Below are 15,376 nucleotides of genomic sequence, written 5' to 3' on the forward strand. Positions count from 1 at the left end.
GGGGTGGGCACAGTTATTTCCAATGCTGACAATGGGTTGGTAGTTTGACACCCCTGTGTAAACCATTACCTCAGCCTTTGCAAGCTCTTAGCTTAACTTATAGTGGTTTTGTAAGGTCCCTGGCCCTTCCTCAAATTTGAGGTACCATTAAAAGTCTAATCAGGCAACTAAACGGAGGCTTCTTGAGGAAATAGTGCTTTAACTGATCAAATAAAACAGCTGGATGGCAAACAATCTGGAGTCCTGGCAAAGTTACATCCAGAAGTGCCACACCTTAGAAAGTTAGTAGCATTGCTTTATAAACTTTGTTAGCCAGTGAAAATCAGACAACAGAGCCATTATTACATCATAAGGAAGACATCAATAATTCCTGTACACTTCCTTATTCCCTCCTTCAGTACATCCCATCCGTGTCCATGTTTTCCCACACTTGCATGAAATTTGTCCATGACGCTGATTACAAAAGCGAGCTAGCAATAGTTAGGCTAAACAATTTCTTTTTGTTCCAGTTACAGAACTCTTCAGTTTGCATTGGCAAAGAGGAGATCAAGTTCTAAGATGACTGCAAATGGGCCTATTTGGATGTCAAAAAAGTCAAGGAGTGGCTTGAGTCTGTTTGCTGGTGACTTTTAACATGATATATAGTAGTATATTCATTAATTATCAGTCTCTCAAAAACTGGGAGAATTGTTTTACTGGATAATATAGGTAATTCTCGACTTATGTCTGCAGTTGGGACAAGATTTCTGACTGTAAGTCATTATGAATGTAAGTTGAGGCAGCCACGTGACTGGGCTTGTTTTATGACATTTTTTGTGCAGCAGTTAAGCAAATGTCAGGGTCTTAAGTATAAATCTCCCCTTTGGGCCATAAGTGAATGATCTGGTCAGGGAGACTTGGTAAACAAGCTTTAAACTGTTAAGCCAAAAAAGAAGAAGAAGACACTAATAGAAGCAGCAGAAAAAGATCCCTGCAGTGGCTCCCAAAAGGGGAGCTTCCAACCCATAAAGGTCTAAAAGTCAGGGCAAAAGTTCTGTTAGATGGAAAATAAATTTATAGTGTCCAATATTCTGTGCCAATCATTTTCAAATGTTGGATGTCACTTTGAGCTTCCAGTCAGGTTTGCACATTCCTCCCAAAATTCTTCACAGGCATGGTTTGTCTCAGTACATAACCACTGGCTGCCCATTTTCGAGGGTTGTTTCCTGCCTTAGCTCTTAGTTCAGTGCATCCAGGTTTGTAATGTCCAATTGAGGTTAGCCAGTAGTAAGCCAGCCTATTAAATTTTCTTAAATTGCACATAGTAGCCCTAGGACTCCCAATCTGAGTCCACCAGTGCAAGATATTCAGGGCTTAGGTTTGGAGATCTCTTTCCTGCTACTTCCCTAGTCTGGACATATGAATTGCAAATCAATTGAGGGGGCCTGGTTTATTTATTTATTTATTTATTTATGAGACTTATATACCCCTTTAAGTGCAAGCACTCTCTAAGCGGTGTACATCAGTAAGCAATGTATATATATATTTACATTGCCCCCAGTTGTTCCTACAAAATTTTAATGACACAGTGCAAGAATCAAGCTGGAGCTTTACTGAAGGTAGGTGAAAGAGATAGACTCAATGTGATTCTGAATGGTGTGTGTGCATGTGTGTGTGCAGCTGCTTCTACAAAACAGGCAGTACAACCATCCTGGACAAATTTTCCCTCCCACCAGACAGAAGTCCAAGGTGTTCAGTACTTGCTGTGCCAACTAGTCCCAAATGCCATCATTCCATAAATACATTCAACTGCTTAAATTACAACACAAATCAGGCAAGAAAGAAAACCTTACAGTGAGTTTCCACCCTCCCCCCTTAGTCTTCCTAGTTTTCTTCTGAGGCTTCAAGTGGGACCAATGGCTCCAGGACTCCTTCTTTCCTCTGCAGCTTTCACAGGCATCTGGACTTTTTAGTGGATGGCTGGATTCAAAACTGAATTCCAATGGCTCAAATGGATGGAGGCAGCATCTGGGTCAGTGTGGTCTGCTTCCAAAAGGTTGTTGCGTCATCTATGCAGGGCTGAAAGACATGAGAACAAGATCTTTTCCTCCCCTTTCTGGGTGGACTCTCCCAGGAGAGGCAGACAAAGGCATGGAGAACAGAGGATAAGAAAAGGAGAAGTAGAATGGGGGGGGGGTAGCTTACAGACAGAGTTTGAAAAGGCATTAATACTGTAGTTGTTAAAGAAACAGATAGGCAGAACAAAACGAGAAAATCTCAGATGAGGATAAAAGAGAAGCTGGATTCTGGTAAAAGAACATGAATGAAAGGTCTCATTTCTAAACTGTACATTTGTAACATGTTAGAGAGGACTTTAGGACTTGTAACTTGAAAAATGCTGATCATGTTTCAGGAAAAAGATAGACAAAACCCATTTACAACACATACAGTAAATGCAAGAGTGAAACTTTTCCAGCAGATGAACTTAAAACATTCCCTCCTGCTAACTTTGGGCTGTTCTTAAGAATACAGAGAGAGAAAGAGAAAAAGAAGAATTTTTTTTTCTTCACTCTGTTGCCAGACATAATTCTGTCATCACTGCTGCCGTTAAAGTTGCCCAAGCCTGAAAAAAAAATGTCACTGCTTTAAAAATTACACTAGATTTAATAAGCATTGTAGTTTTTCAGTTATCTGTGGACATCTCTAAAAAGTTGGACTTGTGTGTACGTTTAGTGACTCTGGGAAGCTTACAGTATTAAAATGTTCAAACCCACCAAAAATAACCCAGAGTGCCTAAGGATAAATAATTCCACTTACCAATATCAAAATGAAATAAAACAGTTCTTCTACTCACCTGACTCAAACACCAAGGTAAATAGCCAGATGTGGATTTTGATAAAAAATGGATACAAAATATCACATGAGTTGCGAATGTTGTATTTGAATAGTATATATTAATTCTAGAATACTTCACATTTTTTGTTTTTCCATTTGTATTTCACTATCTTTGCTTGGTTTCATTATTTTTTATATTCTTTTCAAATGTAACAAAGAATTAGTTTTTTTAAATTGGGCTGTTTTAATTAATAACAGTTCAGAACCGCAGGCTCCTTGGTGCTCTCTGATAGCACCAAGGATCCAAAGAGAAGTGCAATGCTTCTTGTGTAAAGTATAAACCTTTTTTTCTAATGCACAGAGGCTTCTTTTTAAAAACAGGAAGAAAAATTTAAAAAATAAGGAATAGATAGAAGACTCAATAATGCAATAAAATTATTTTAACAATATTTGTCTTCCATTTTCCTACAGTATATTATAGGAAAGTATAGTGTATTGTAATTAATACATTTATTGTAAAACGTAATGGAAATTATGAACTGATTACAATAATATAAACGATTAATGTCTGAAATTAAGAGTTGTTATAAATATATTTGATAGTTAATTGTGGCAAGTGTTAAAAATATATTTTCCAAACATATAGTATGTTCAAGGAAAAGGTAATAGGAACTTCTGTTTTCACTTAAAAGCTTATGTTCTCTGACTTTTACTACATCCCAAAGACTTCCAGTAATTATTTTTAATTAATTCGATCTGTTCTTCATTCATGGATGGAGGGATATCCATCTATATACTACTAAAACTCTCTGTCATGGTTCCGACAGATGAAACTCTCCAAAAGAACTTAGAGGCTTTGTTTATCTTAAAGAATCTTTTATTCGAGAAACAAGGTATCAGCACTACATAGTCAAAACAAAAAACTAAATTCCCCTCCCCTGGATACAGAGTAACAAAGCACAATTCCCTCCTCCAATAAACAGTCATAAATCATATTCCCCAATTAGCTTGAAGTGGGGCTTTCTCCCCAGCTCGCCAAAACTCTATCAACTCTGGGTCCAATGACCTTGGGTTCCCACGGTTGAGTTATTATTGTTATGACTAGCTAGACTCTCATCCACATTCCCCCTCCCTGCATCAACTAACTCTAAAAGCAATAGCGAAAAATGGCTGCATTTCCAGCTGCTGTCAAAACAAGAACATCTGATGTTAGCAGCGTTGACATCCTCATCATCATGACCTTTAACTGGGTGAAATACTGCATCATATAACAATTTTCAACCAAGGTACCTCAAATAGGCCAACATACAGAATGTGTCCAAAATCTGGAACCCATGATTCCTAAGGGAATGAAATTTGGTAAAACTTTGGCAAGTTGTGGCTGCTTCAGTGCTACTGGCTGCTGGATTCAAGTGATCTTTATTTTCAATGTTCTATGATAATTTCCCAGCCACTCTTGCAATCCCTTCCTCCCTCCCTGTCTGCTGGGAAGGAGGGTGGTAACTTTCCTAGTTCATGCCACCCCCTCCTCCAATTTCTGCTATCCCCACTCTCCTTGACCCACGCCATACCCCTGCATGCCTTGCTTGACCCATGTGGCACCTCTTGCATATTTCCATGCATCTTCCCCAATCCATGCCGCTCCCTCATGAAATTTCCCTGATCTGCAAGTTAACTTTCATATACTACCAAGCACTCCAAGGTAGCACTTCCCTACCTGTACACCCCTGGCATCCTTCCCTACCCAGACCCCTAAAGTACCCTTCCCAACCCAGGTGGCATCTCTCACACAGCCCCACCACATCCATTCTTCTTGATCCCCGATGTTCCTCTCCCCACCATATCTGACGAATATAGCAATTTTTGTGCACATCCAGGAATCCTTCCCAACCCACACAGCGCCTCTCATGCACGTCCATGTACAATTCCTAATCTGTATCTCTTACCTGTTGCTACCTTCTTGCTTGTTCCCCACTTATCATATTTAGGGAACAACAATTTTGGATTCACTAACAGTTTATCTGACATTCAAAATTCTCAACTGATGGTGAATATTTTACTAAAGTGACAAATAATGAAGTTGTATCCATGTTAAAGTTCAAGCAGATTAACACATTTATTTGTAGAAGAAAACATGATGAGGAATGCTCATTTTTATAGAGAAGAAAATATCAAGCAAGTGGGACTAGCAAACATAAATTAATTATTGGGACTAGATCTGGGCTGCACAAATCTAGCTGACCACTAGATGGTAGAAAAGAAATACAGAAACAAGCTTTTGCTGCCATCTAATGGCTATTTGGATTTTCAATACCCATATATGACAACTCTACCCTAATAAAAAGCCAGTAGGATTAAGTATTCTGTAATTAGCTTGAAATGGCTCTGATTCCATCCACCTCTGGCGACCGAATTTCACTGCCACTGTAGTAGTAGCAAAATGCAACAGATTTTACACATCTTGTATATTCCTGGATTAAGGGAAAATTTGATTTAACATCAATACAGTTATATATGACTTAAAAGGGCTGGCGATGGAATATACAAAATAATATGGTGATTTTACAGTAAAAAAAGGTAATCTGGGTAATGGTTGTACCATAGATGTAAGTAAGGAAAACCTTAACAAGAAAATCCAAGTTATAAAAAGTCTAGTATGGAGAAGTCTAGTGTTTTGGTGGGAACAAACCAAATGAGTTGATAAGAGGATAGGTCAAATGTTCTCTGCACATGTTTTCCACATTATACAAATCGTCTGATTTCAGGTGATGTACGGTTTGGACTTGCCCAGATATGGACTTAAGTTGGGGTTCCTCAAAATGGTTCACATTGACTCCAAAGGGTTTGTGAGACTATCCAAAGTCAACGTTAATATGATTATTCTTAGTACTATTAGTTAAAGTAGCATGGGGGGTTGATGAACAATCCAAAACTTTATGAAGGGGAAAATGAACTGAAGAGTTTGGGAACGCCTGTCCAAAGTGAAGTTGTTTTCTTTGGCCTGACATTTGAGTGTTCTGGGGAGAAGTGGTGATAAGGGGTAACAGGAAAAAGGATGCTGGCAGTCAGAGGACAAAAGGGAAGGCGCAGAGCAGATTGTGGGCAAGCAGGCTGGTAACATATGATTTGCTGGGAATCTGTTCCTTTCTGGTGAGACTGTGGCATGGAACAGATGCACAGGCCAGTACTGAACAAAGGAAAAGATTGGGTTGAGGATGTAATAAAGGCAGTGACATGTTTTGGGCTGGGAGAGGCAGAAAGGGAAGGCATTAGAAAGGTCACACTGAGTCAGTGGGAAATGCATGAGGCAAAGAACATCAATATTTACTTCACACACAACTTCATACATCACTGTGTTTCACATCAATCCCTCTGGATTTTGTCTCTCTGTAAGAGAGATGGATGGTTTCTAAATACATAAAATTAAACAAATTTTGCACCATCTGAAATCCAAGGCAAAGTAGAGTTTCTGCCAAATTGCAGGTACCGGTAATTCAAGTATTTGGGCTTAGTTCTGGAATGTAATGATTAATTATAGATTCTAAGCAACTATTTTCTCTGATAAAGGAGAATATTTGTAGTTTGGGATTGAAATAAAAAATCCTTGGTGCTCTCTGAGCTTGTTTTCTTGCAGAAATTTCATTATCTCAACTAGATAACACCACAAGAAATAACTTGACCAAGGACCCCTCAACTATTTTCCCTTTTGTGTAGAACTAGCAACAGCAAATTGCAACAAAGCAGAAAATAAAACATGAAGCCAGTTTAGCCGGTTTCTCTGCCTTTAACAGGGGTTTAAATTGTAGAAAAAGGAGAGCCTCACAGAGTGTGAAACTAAACTGGCCGTTTCTAAATAGTGAATTTTCTATTGGAAAGGTATAAACTATCAGATTTAATGGAAAAGTGGGCAACCTTTAAAGTTCAAGATTACTTTTTTAATATGGGAATTCTACATCTAACCCCAACTCCATTCATTTCAGTAGTTCTTAGTCACTGCTCTGCATTCTTAAACGTGTATACTTGTTTATTCTCACTGCACGCGTGAACATGAGTTACTTCCAAGTGATCTGCTCCCATTTTATCTTACACTCCGAGTCTATCAAAGATAGGTAAGAAACAAACAAACTTTCTGTGCTGTCTGTATAGTTTCCAATGTATTCTTTCCTGGGAGTAAGCTTCATTCAGCACAATCGGGCTTACTTACTTTACTGTGAAGCCTGTATCTCTGGCCTGGGGAATTCTCTTAATGCAGGGGTCTTCAAATTTGGCCCTTTTATGATTTGTGGACTTCAACTCTCAGAATTCCTCAGCCAGCATGCCTGGCTGAGGAATTCTGGGAGTTGAAGTCCACAAGTCATAAAAGGGCCAAGTTTGAAGACCCCTGCTCTAATGATTCGCTCAGTTCCCCGTAAACCACGGGCTCTTCTCGTGCAGTTTTGGAAAGGGTTAAAAAAAACGTCAGGGCCGAGCCCCTAACCCTCCCCCGGCCTCCACGGAGATCGGCAGTGCAGCCTTTGCCAGCTGGGCGCGGTTTCTTTCCAGCAGCATCGCTCAAAGGGGGTTGGGCATTCGCCGCCGCCTTCTTGTGCTCCTCAAGGCCGCCACCGCCGCTCGCCCAGCTCCTTCCTCCTGGCCCTGCACGCCGCATAAGCCCGAAGATGGCGGCTCACCATCTCCTCACCCGGTTGCACCGCTCTCTCTTGCCCGCCGCTTCCCGATGGGGGTCCGGCCATCGGACGGCGCCGCTCGCTCTCGGGGCGCAAGCGAAGGTAAAGCGGCCACGTCGGGAGGTTTGGGTCCCCGCGGGTGTGTTTGTGGGTGCTTTCGGGCTTGCAGCGGCGTTTTCTTTTTGGCCGAAATGTTCCGATACTGATAGATTCAGGCATCCTTCCCCAAGTTCATGGCAAGTGGGGCTTTGGTGGCTTCTCCTGGGTTGGGCCGAGGGCGCGCGCAGGAGCGCAGCCATCCGTTTGGGGATCTTTTTCTCTAACCGGTCTCTTTAAGAGCGGCTCGATCCACAGCAGTTGGCGCGAGGTCAAGTTCAGCTGCGAGCCAGGAAGAATCTGAGACAGGTCTGGTGGGGTCAAGCCGCTTTCGCAGGCAGAAGACCAGGTCAGACGCCCTTCTCGCATTTCTTGGCACACTTCTTCGCTGTGGCGCGGACTCCCTTGACAACTAGTTGGGCCTGTTTCGTTGGCTCTCACCAGGATCAGGTCTACCCCCAGGGCTGTTTCCGTTCCCCATGCGGAGAAAATATTTCACCCCCGCCAGGAAAGGTGACCTCCGATCTGCTGCAGAATGAATGACGCGCCTGCATCCTTTCTTCTACCTGCTGGCTGGAGAGGTCGGCGCGTTACGGGCAGCGCGTCCTTGGACGTAGTTGTTGAAAAAGCGAACTGCGCGCCGACTGACCTTGAGGAAAAGAAAAGGCGCTTTTCAGCTCTGCTTCCGCAACGAGGTGCTTCATTTATTTTAGACGGAAGAAGAGAGACCGGTGGTGGTCCCGTTCGAGAAGCGGCTTTAATGGATCTCTCAGCTCGATTCTGCGCATGGCTTACTCGGAAATAAAGCTTGCTCCTCTTAAAATAGCATTTCCCTCTATGAGGCCTTATCTGTCTGGACAATGAAAATACATCTTTCCTCGCAGGGATATTTATTTGAGGACTTTTATTAAACCTGTGTTTTGTGACAGCTTGCTCAGGGCTATGGCAGTATTTTCCAAATTTGGCAACTTTTAAGATAGAATTTCAACTCCCAGGATGCCTGCTGGGAAATTCTGGTAATTGAAGTCCCCATCTCAAATGTGCCAGGTTTGTAAAACACTGGGTTGCTATATCTGAGCTGCAACAATCTGGATGACCACAGAATAAAGAAAACTAAATTATTGCTTGATGATGAATTCCATCAATGGAGTTAGCCTCTTAATCAGTATGTTAAGAACTGCAGTTGCTACTGGTTCTTGGCACCTACTGATCTGAAAAGGGGTAGTAATAAATTATTATTTATGAGACTTATATACCGCTTTTAAGTGCAAGCACTCTCTAAGCGGTGTACACCAGTAAGCAACGTATATATATATTTACATTGCCCCCAACAATCTGGGTCCTCATTTTACCTACCCCGGAAGGATGGAAGGCTGAGTCAACCTTGAGCCGGTGAGATTTGAACCGCTGACCTGCTGAACACAGTCAGCTAAAGTGGCCTGCAGTATTGCACTCTTAACTGCTGCGCCACCTCATAAATGTTCCAGTTCAGGTGGAAGTTCCAAAAAGAAATACAGATAATCCTTGATTTATGACCAGTTGCTTAGCGACCATTTGAAGTTACAATGGACACTCCTCCAAAGGTACTTACGATCCGATTTTGAAGTTCTGATGCTCTCCTTTGCAGTCACATGACTGCATTTTGGGCACTTAGCTACTGGCCCACACTTATGGCTATTTGCAATGCTCCCCTTTTTATGTGGCCATGGTTTACAGTGTTTTTGCTGGAAACAGGAAGTAACTGATTATCACAGAAAAAGGTCATAAAATGCATCTGGTGATGTGATCCGTTTTACGACTGTTATGACTTATGATCATAATTGCCAGGCTCATTTCTGGTTGTAAATTGAGGACTACTTGTAGTTACGGTATCTGAATTGGTGGGATAATGCAGCTTTCAGCAAAACTCCCTTAAAGTGTAATAGTAAAGACAGCATGCCAATAATAAATTTAAAAGTCAAGAGTTGGAGCTACAATTAGTCATCTATCTATCCAAGGTAGGGCTGGAAATTAATCTGCCACAAGACTAATGATTTCTTCTCTTTCAGATTTAAATAATTAAAAGACTAGATACCTGTCTTCTTAAGCCTGCTGTTTTCCAAATATATAGGGACCACAGTTCCCCTGGACCATCCTAACTGGAATTTCTCAGAGCTTTGATTCTTCACATTCTGAAGGACATTGTAAACTGAAGCTTTCATCAGGAAGTAACTGTATTCTCAAAAGCAATATTTGTTGGTTTAAAAGTTTTGTATTAGTTTAGCAGAATTTAAATACAAAGAAAAGGAAAATAGTGGGAAATTAAGGGATGAAAAAGGGTAAAGAAAAAAAGTATGGAGTAGAGGGGGAAAAAGAAAAAGTGTTGACTTCTGACTCTTTTTTTAAAAAAAATATTTTATTGGTTTTTTAATTTTTAAGAAAAAGTACTCAGGACACACAGTGGTGTTTGAGTAATCAGACATTCAAAAGTAAAAACATAAATAAACAACTCAACTTAATACATTCACTGTCTCCTCTCTATTTCCCTCAAATAACATAATACGTTTAAAATATTCCATTTCTAAATTAAATTTCTATTACTACTAAACCTGTTTTAAAACTTTATCAGTTTACAATTACCAAAATCAAATTTAATTTTAAATCAACAAGTTATCAATTCAGGTATCCCTTCCAGATGTATTCTAGTTCTTAATTTCTCTCATCCCTCCTTTTATCACCAATCTCATTTATTTCTTCTTCCATTACACAATAGCTACCTTAGTTAAAAAATAATGTTAATTCACTTCAATTCATTACACAAACTTCAAATTTCATCCAATTGATTATCATATCACATCTATGTTATTGTACAAAAAAATCATCTAACTAAGTTAAAACACTCCATTGATTATTAAAACCATCCCAATCTAAAAATTCAATATTTTTTCAATTCCAATACATAAGAGACTTCTGGCTCTTTTTAACACAGTTGAAAAGAGAGCCCCAGGATTCAGTGAGGCTCATTTCCTATTTGCTGCCTTAGAAAATCACAAAAGTTATCCTGGCAGATTATTTATTTTACTATCTCCTAGAACAGAGTGTCCAACCTTGCCAACTTTAAGACCCATGGACTTCTACTCCCAGATTCCCCATGTCTGGCTGGGGACTACTAGGAGCTAAAGTCCACAGGCCAATGGACCTTTTGATGAATATGACAGGGTTTTATAAAGGAAAATGTTGGGAATGCTTCTAAGAAGCATTGTAATCTGCTTCTTTTATGCTTTCTGTGGACGAGGAAGGTTCCCCCCCCCCGTGATCAATTTCAAGATGTCTCTCTTAATTCTTGGTAGCTTAATGGCCAATGCTAAATACTGTATTTTTATTAATTTGATTCCTGCCTGCTGCAGTTAAAAGACTCTTGGTGGTTGCAAACACATCAAATTATATGAAAACAACCATGATAACAAATGATGGAATGAAAATAAGCAATCAAAAATAATATTTGAAACTGATGGAAGACATGATTGTTGGTTGATTAAACTGTGTGGAAGATTTTAGTGATTGTTACTTATTTGTGGCCTTCAGTATTTCCCCTGGACATGATTTATAATGAAATCTTTCACAGACCTATCTGAGGGTCCTTGAGACTAAACCCATAAGTTCCTATCGGGTTTTCCCAAAATAAGCCCTAGCTTGATTTTGGTGGTGGGCCTAATATAAGCCATACCCCCAAAATAAGCCCTAGTTTTGGGGCAAGGCGCACACCTAAAAATCAAGCTGGGGTGGGGGTGTGGAGCTGCCCCATGTGCCCTGCACCCATTTACCTAGCAGCCAGGCCTCTCCTTGCTAGCCCACTTCTTCCGCAGTGTCCCCAGGCCTGCATTTTGCAGTCAGAGGCCTTTCCAGAAGGCATTGCAACTGAGAACCAAGCTATGGATTGAATATATTCAATCCATAGCTTGGTTCTCAGCTGCAGTGGCCTTCCAGAAAGGCCTTTGTGAGACCGGAGCTTCATTCTCAGCTGCAGAATGAAGCTGCTCCTTTGGCCGCAGAAGAAGTGGGCCGGCTGGGCGGGGCTGTCGGTGCTGGAGGTGAGTAGAAAAGATACCCTTTCCCCGTGAAAATAAGATCTGGTGCCCCTTTTGGAGGAAAAAAAAAAGACCGAGTCTTATTTTCGGGAAAACACGGTATTTACTGAGTGTGTGCTTAACCATTAAACTTTTGCTCTTAAATTCCAAATTTTATTTTGATATCAGTGTTTTTTTTCTATTGACATGAAATGGCCTTGGTTCTCAGAATGCCTGGAATCTGATAAAATTCTGAAGTCCCTATTGAAATGTTTAATTTGGTTTAATTTATGTTTTAATTTGGTTTCTTTTTGGCTAAGGCAATTTTGTAACTGTATACTTGGCCTATTCTGAAAGTCTCCCTGATCTATCCAAGGGTCTTTGTAACAAGATAAGATTTTCTGAAAATGACAAATGTGTACTATGAAGTCGTAGAGTAAGCTCTACCCCATATATCTTGTGGTGATGTGGTGCAAGTACAAAGATATGAATTGCATGTTTTATCATTTGTCTCCTCACGTTGATTTTTGGATGCATCTCTATTCTGTGTCCAGGGGATTTTATTCTTACTGAACATGGGGAGTTATATGATGATTGTGAGTATGCTGCTTCTCTGCAATATGCAAATGCATTTCCTCTTCATTTGTTTGCCCGCCACCCCATATATTTCATATAAACCATAATTTGGTTTTTGCAGGATTTAGTGCATTGTAGGAACCTGCTCATTCTGATTTGTTAACCGTAATTAATGCCACAGTCCACTATGCAAACCAAGTAAATTGTGGCTTCATAAACCATTGCTATCAACATTAAACAATGTTTTAAATATGATTTGGCTAATGTTTATAATGCACGTTCCTCAATTTTTCACTCAAAGAAATTTGGACTTCTAAATTGCAGAATTAACTGCTATTGCAACCTGTGAGCCTTTGGGTCATTGTTTCAGAGATTTCCTCAATCAGATTCCTCAATCCCATCAGCAGTGGCACAGCTTCTAATTTACTGCTTTCACTTGAAAAGTTGAAGATACGTTCATCTGCCTTGAAAATAGTCCATGTTGATATGAACAGCACAGTCAAACATCAGCACAGGAAATGTTTTATGACATTTTTATTATGTGAAACTGCTTCATGATAATGTTTATGTTTTAAAACAGAGGTTCTCAACATTTTCTTCAACATGGACTCCATTTAAATACTATTTGTGGCCACAGACTATGGCAAAGGACCCCCAAGACTTAACTCGATTGATATCATAACATATTTTCTAGCCATTGTGGGTTCCCCATGGGGACCATAGGTTGAGAACCATCATCTTAAAATGTTTTATAAAATTTGCCAAAATTTCAATTCCACGGGAGACATGGGTCGGATTTTGAACACAATCTGTAAGTTAGCCCATTTGAGGTACCTTGGTTGAAAAAGTGTTACCCAATGATGCATTGTTTTGCCCAGTTAAAGGTTACAGGGACAAGAGTTTTAATAGTATATAGATGGATAGATAATGTAGTAATGGGTTAATCATAAAAGGCTCTTTGAATTAGTTGGCACCATCTAATTAATTGAAAACTGTGCCCTTGTCAGTAAAAGGTGACAAACCAGTTGCTTGGCTTTTTAAAAATTCCAATATTAGTGAAACGTAGCACATGCCATGTGATTTTCTATGCCAGGGAGAACAAACTGTGAGCTGCTTCTTTTGGTTTCAAAAGCTTTATGGCCTGCGTCATGCTGCCAGACATACCTTATTAAGTACTTTATTTATTTATAGAATTTATATTCTATAAATATAAATTCTATAAGTGCTGTTTCTTTTACACACAATAATCTTATGTAACTCACAACAAGATATGATCAGTGCTTCTATTCTATTTGTTAATAATGTATTAATAATGTGAACCACTTTTTCATATTTCTTACTGTTTCATCTAATGAATATGCTGAATGCTGTGAGATTTTACTTATTTGATCAGACCATAGGGCAAATCAAATGTCTGTAAACTAGTTTAAATGTGAATTACTGATAATGAAGTACTGCTTTGTGTCTATTCTTTAAAAGTGAATTTATTTGCTGCTCCAATTGAAACTGTGTAGCTGACATGCCTTGTTTACATAAATAAAATTAAAAGTATACAGTCCAAAATACCAATAACTGTAATAGAAAACAGTGCCAGCGATAGTAAAACACTGCATTCATTCATGAAAATTTACATTTTTCATGCCTCCTTTTAGTGACAATTTTGTTGGTATTGCTTGGAGATTGTATATATCATTCTTTCTGATTTCAAAATAGTAATAATTTGATAGGAAGATTCATTTCTTCAGTGCCTGACTTTTGACAACTTTTGCCTCAGTTGATAATTTCTGGCAAGAATGATTGTGAAAATACTGTATGATTCTAAAACAGGTTACACAATTTAATCCTAATTTGGAATTAAAATTCATTTATTTTCCTTGGAATGAAAAGTGCGACTTGGTATTTATGTTATTGGAAGAAACTTATTCGCAGTCAGGTCCTATTGGACTGGAGCATTAGATTAAATTAGTTGTTTTGATTTGTCAGTTGCAAGTCTTGTAAATAGGTTCACCTTTGTTCTTGTTATGTCTAGGAATTGCTTAAGATAATTATTGTTTATATATGAAGTTGTTTTCTTAAGAATAGAGCCATGCATAGACAAATATGTTGCAGTTATGTTTTTTTAAATATATTTTATTGATTTTTTTAATATAAACATGTTGATATTTGTAAACAGTGTGTTGTCTGGGTTTATATTTACAAAGTAATCACTAATGATTAATTTCTATATTCCAAAATCCACATTATAACTTTGGTTGACTTTCTCTTCTTCCAATAATATTCTCTTTGCAACCTAAATTAATTTGATAGGTAACAATTAAATATAAAGATTTTTCTAAAATTTCTACCAATAATAATCTCATCAGTATCATGCTTCTTTTCTATCTGATCATCTTGGTTGCCTCGTCACAAATCCTGTTTACAATTCTTATTTAAATTTATTTTCCCTACAATGTTCAAAACATTTCTACTGGTTAAAAATTTCCCAGAATTAATTACCTTCATTTAAACCTTAAAGTGTTTAAATCTATTTTCATATCTTAAAAAATAAGTAAGAAAAAGCCACAAAAAAAGACATAGAAAAAGAAAAGACGTGAGAGACAAAAAGAGAAAGAGAAAGAGAAGAAATGAAAAAAGAGAAAAAAGGAGAAAAAAAGAAAATAATATACTACTTAAAATACATATCCCTCTTGAATTAGCATACACTTATTTCCAAATTTCTTCTGTTCTTTTTACCCATAATTAAACCTATGTTTAATCTTTAAACATTTTCCCCATTTTTAGTTATCCATTAGAATTTTCTTAAAATCAATTACATTTAAATATCTAAAACATTTCCTTTATGTTAATCATCCCACACATTTTTATAGTTCTCATATTGAAAAACAAAAGAAAAAAAAGATACTGTCTTACTTAGACAGTTCATCCCTCTTAAACTAAAATCTTGCAATTTCTTTAGCCATATTCAAACAAATGTTTAATTTTAAATATTCCCTCTGATACACCCCATCATCTAATTCCTCAATTCTCACTTTAGCCCTCTTCTTTTGCCAAGCATCTCTCCCAGTCAATATATTCTGTTGTATCAAAGAGTCTTTCCATAAATCTTGTAAATGTTGTGGATATAGTAGACAAATCAAACATCATGTCTTTATAAAAAGATTTTTGCCCCTTCATATT

The 15,376-nt window shown here is 38.5% G+C and overlaps 1 protein-coding gene across 1 annotated transcript in view; it reads left to right on the top strand.

Moving 5' to 3' along the window:
- The first annotated feature begins 7,306 nt into the window (after positions 1 to 7,306).
- OXCT1 (3-oxoacid CoA-transferase 1) overlaps positions 7,307 to 15,376 on the top strand; it is a 65,215-nt gene continuing 57,145 nt past the window's right edge. The window contains exon 1 of the mRNA XM_039331838.1: positions 7,307 to 7,583. Within this exon, the coding sequence (XP_039187772.1) occupies positions 7,473 to 7,583 (111 nt within the window). The 5' untranslated portion in view covers positions 7,307 to 7,472. The remainder of the gene's footprint in view (positions 7,584 to 15,376) is intronic.

Source organism: Crotalus tigris, unplaced genomic scaffold (assembly GCF_016545835.1).
Source record: "Crotalus tigris isolate CLP2741 ecotype Arizona unplaced genomic scaffold, ASM1654583v1 scf7180000024438.362428, whole genome shotgun sequence".
Lineage (NCBI taxonomy): Eukaryota > Metazoa > Chordata > Lepidosauria > Squamata > Viperidae > Crotalus > Crotalus tigris.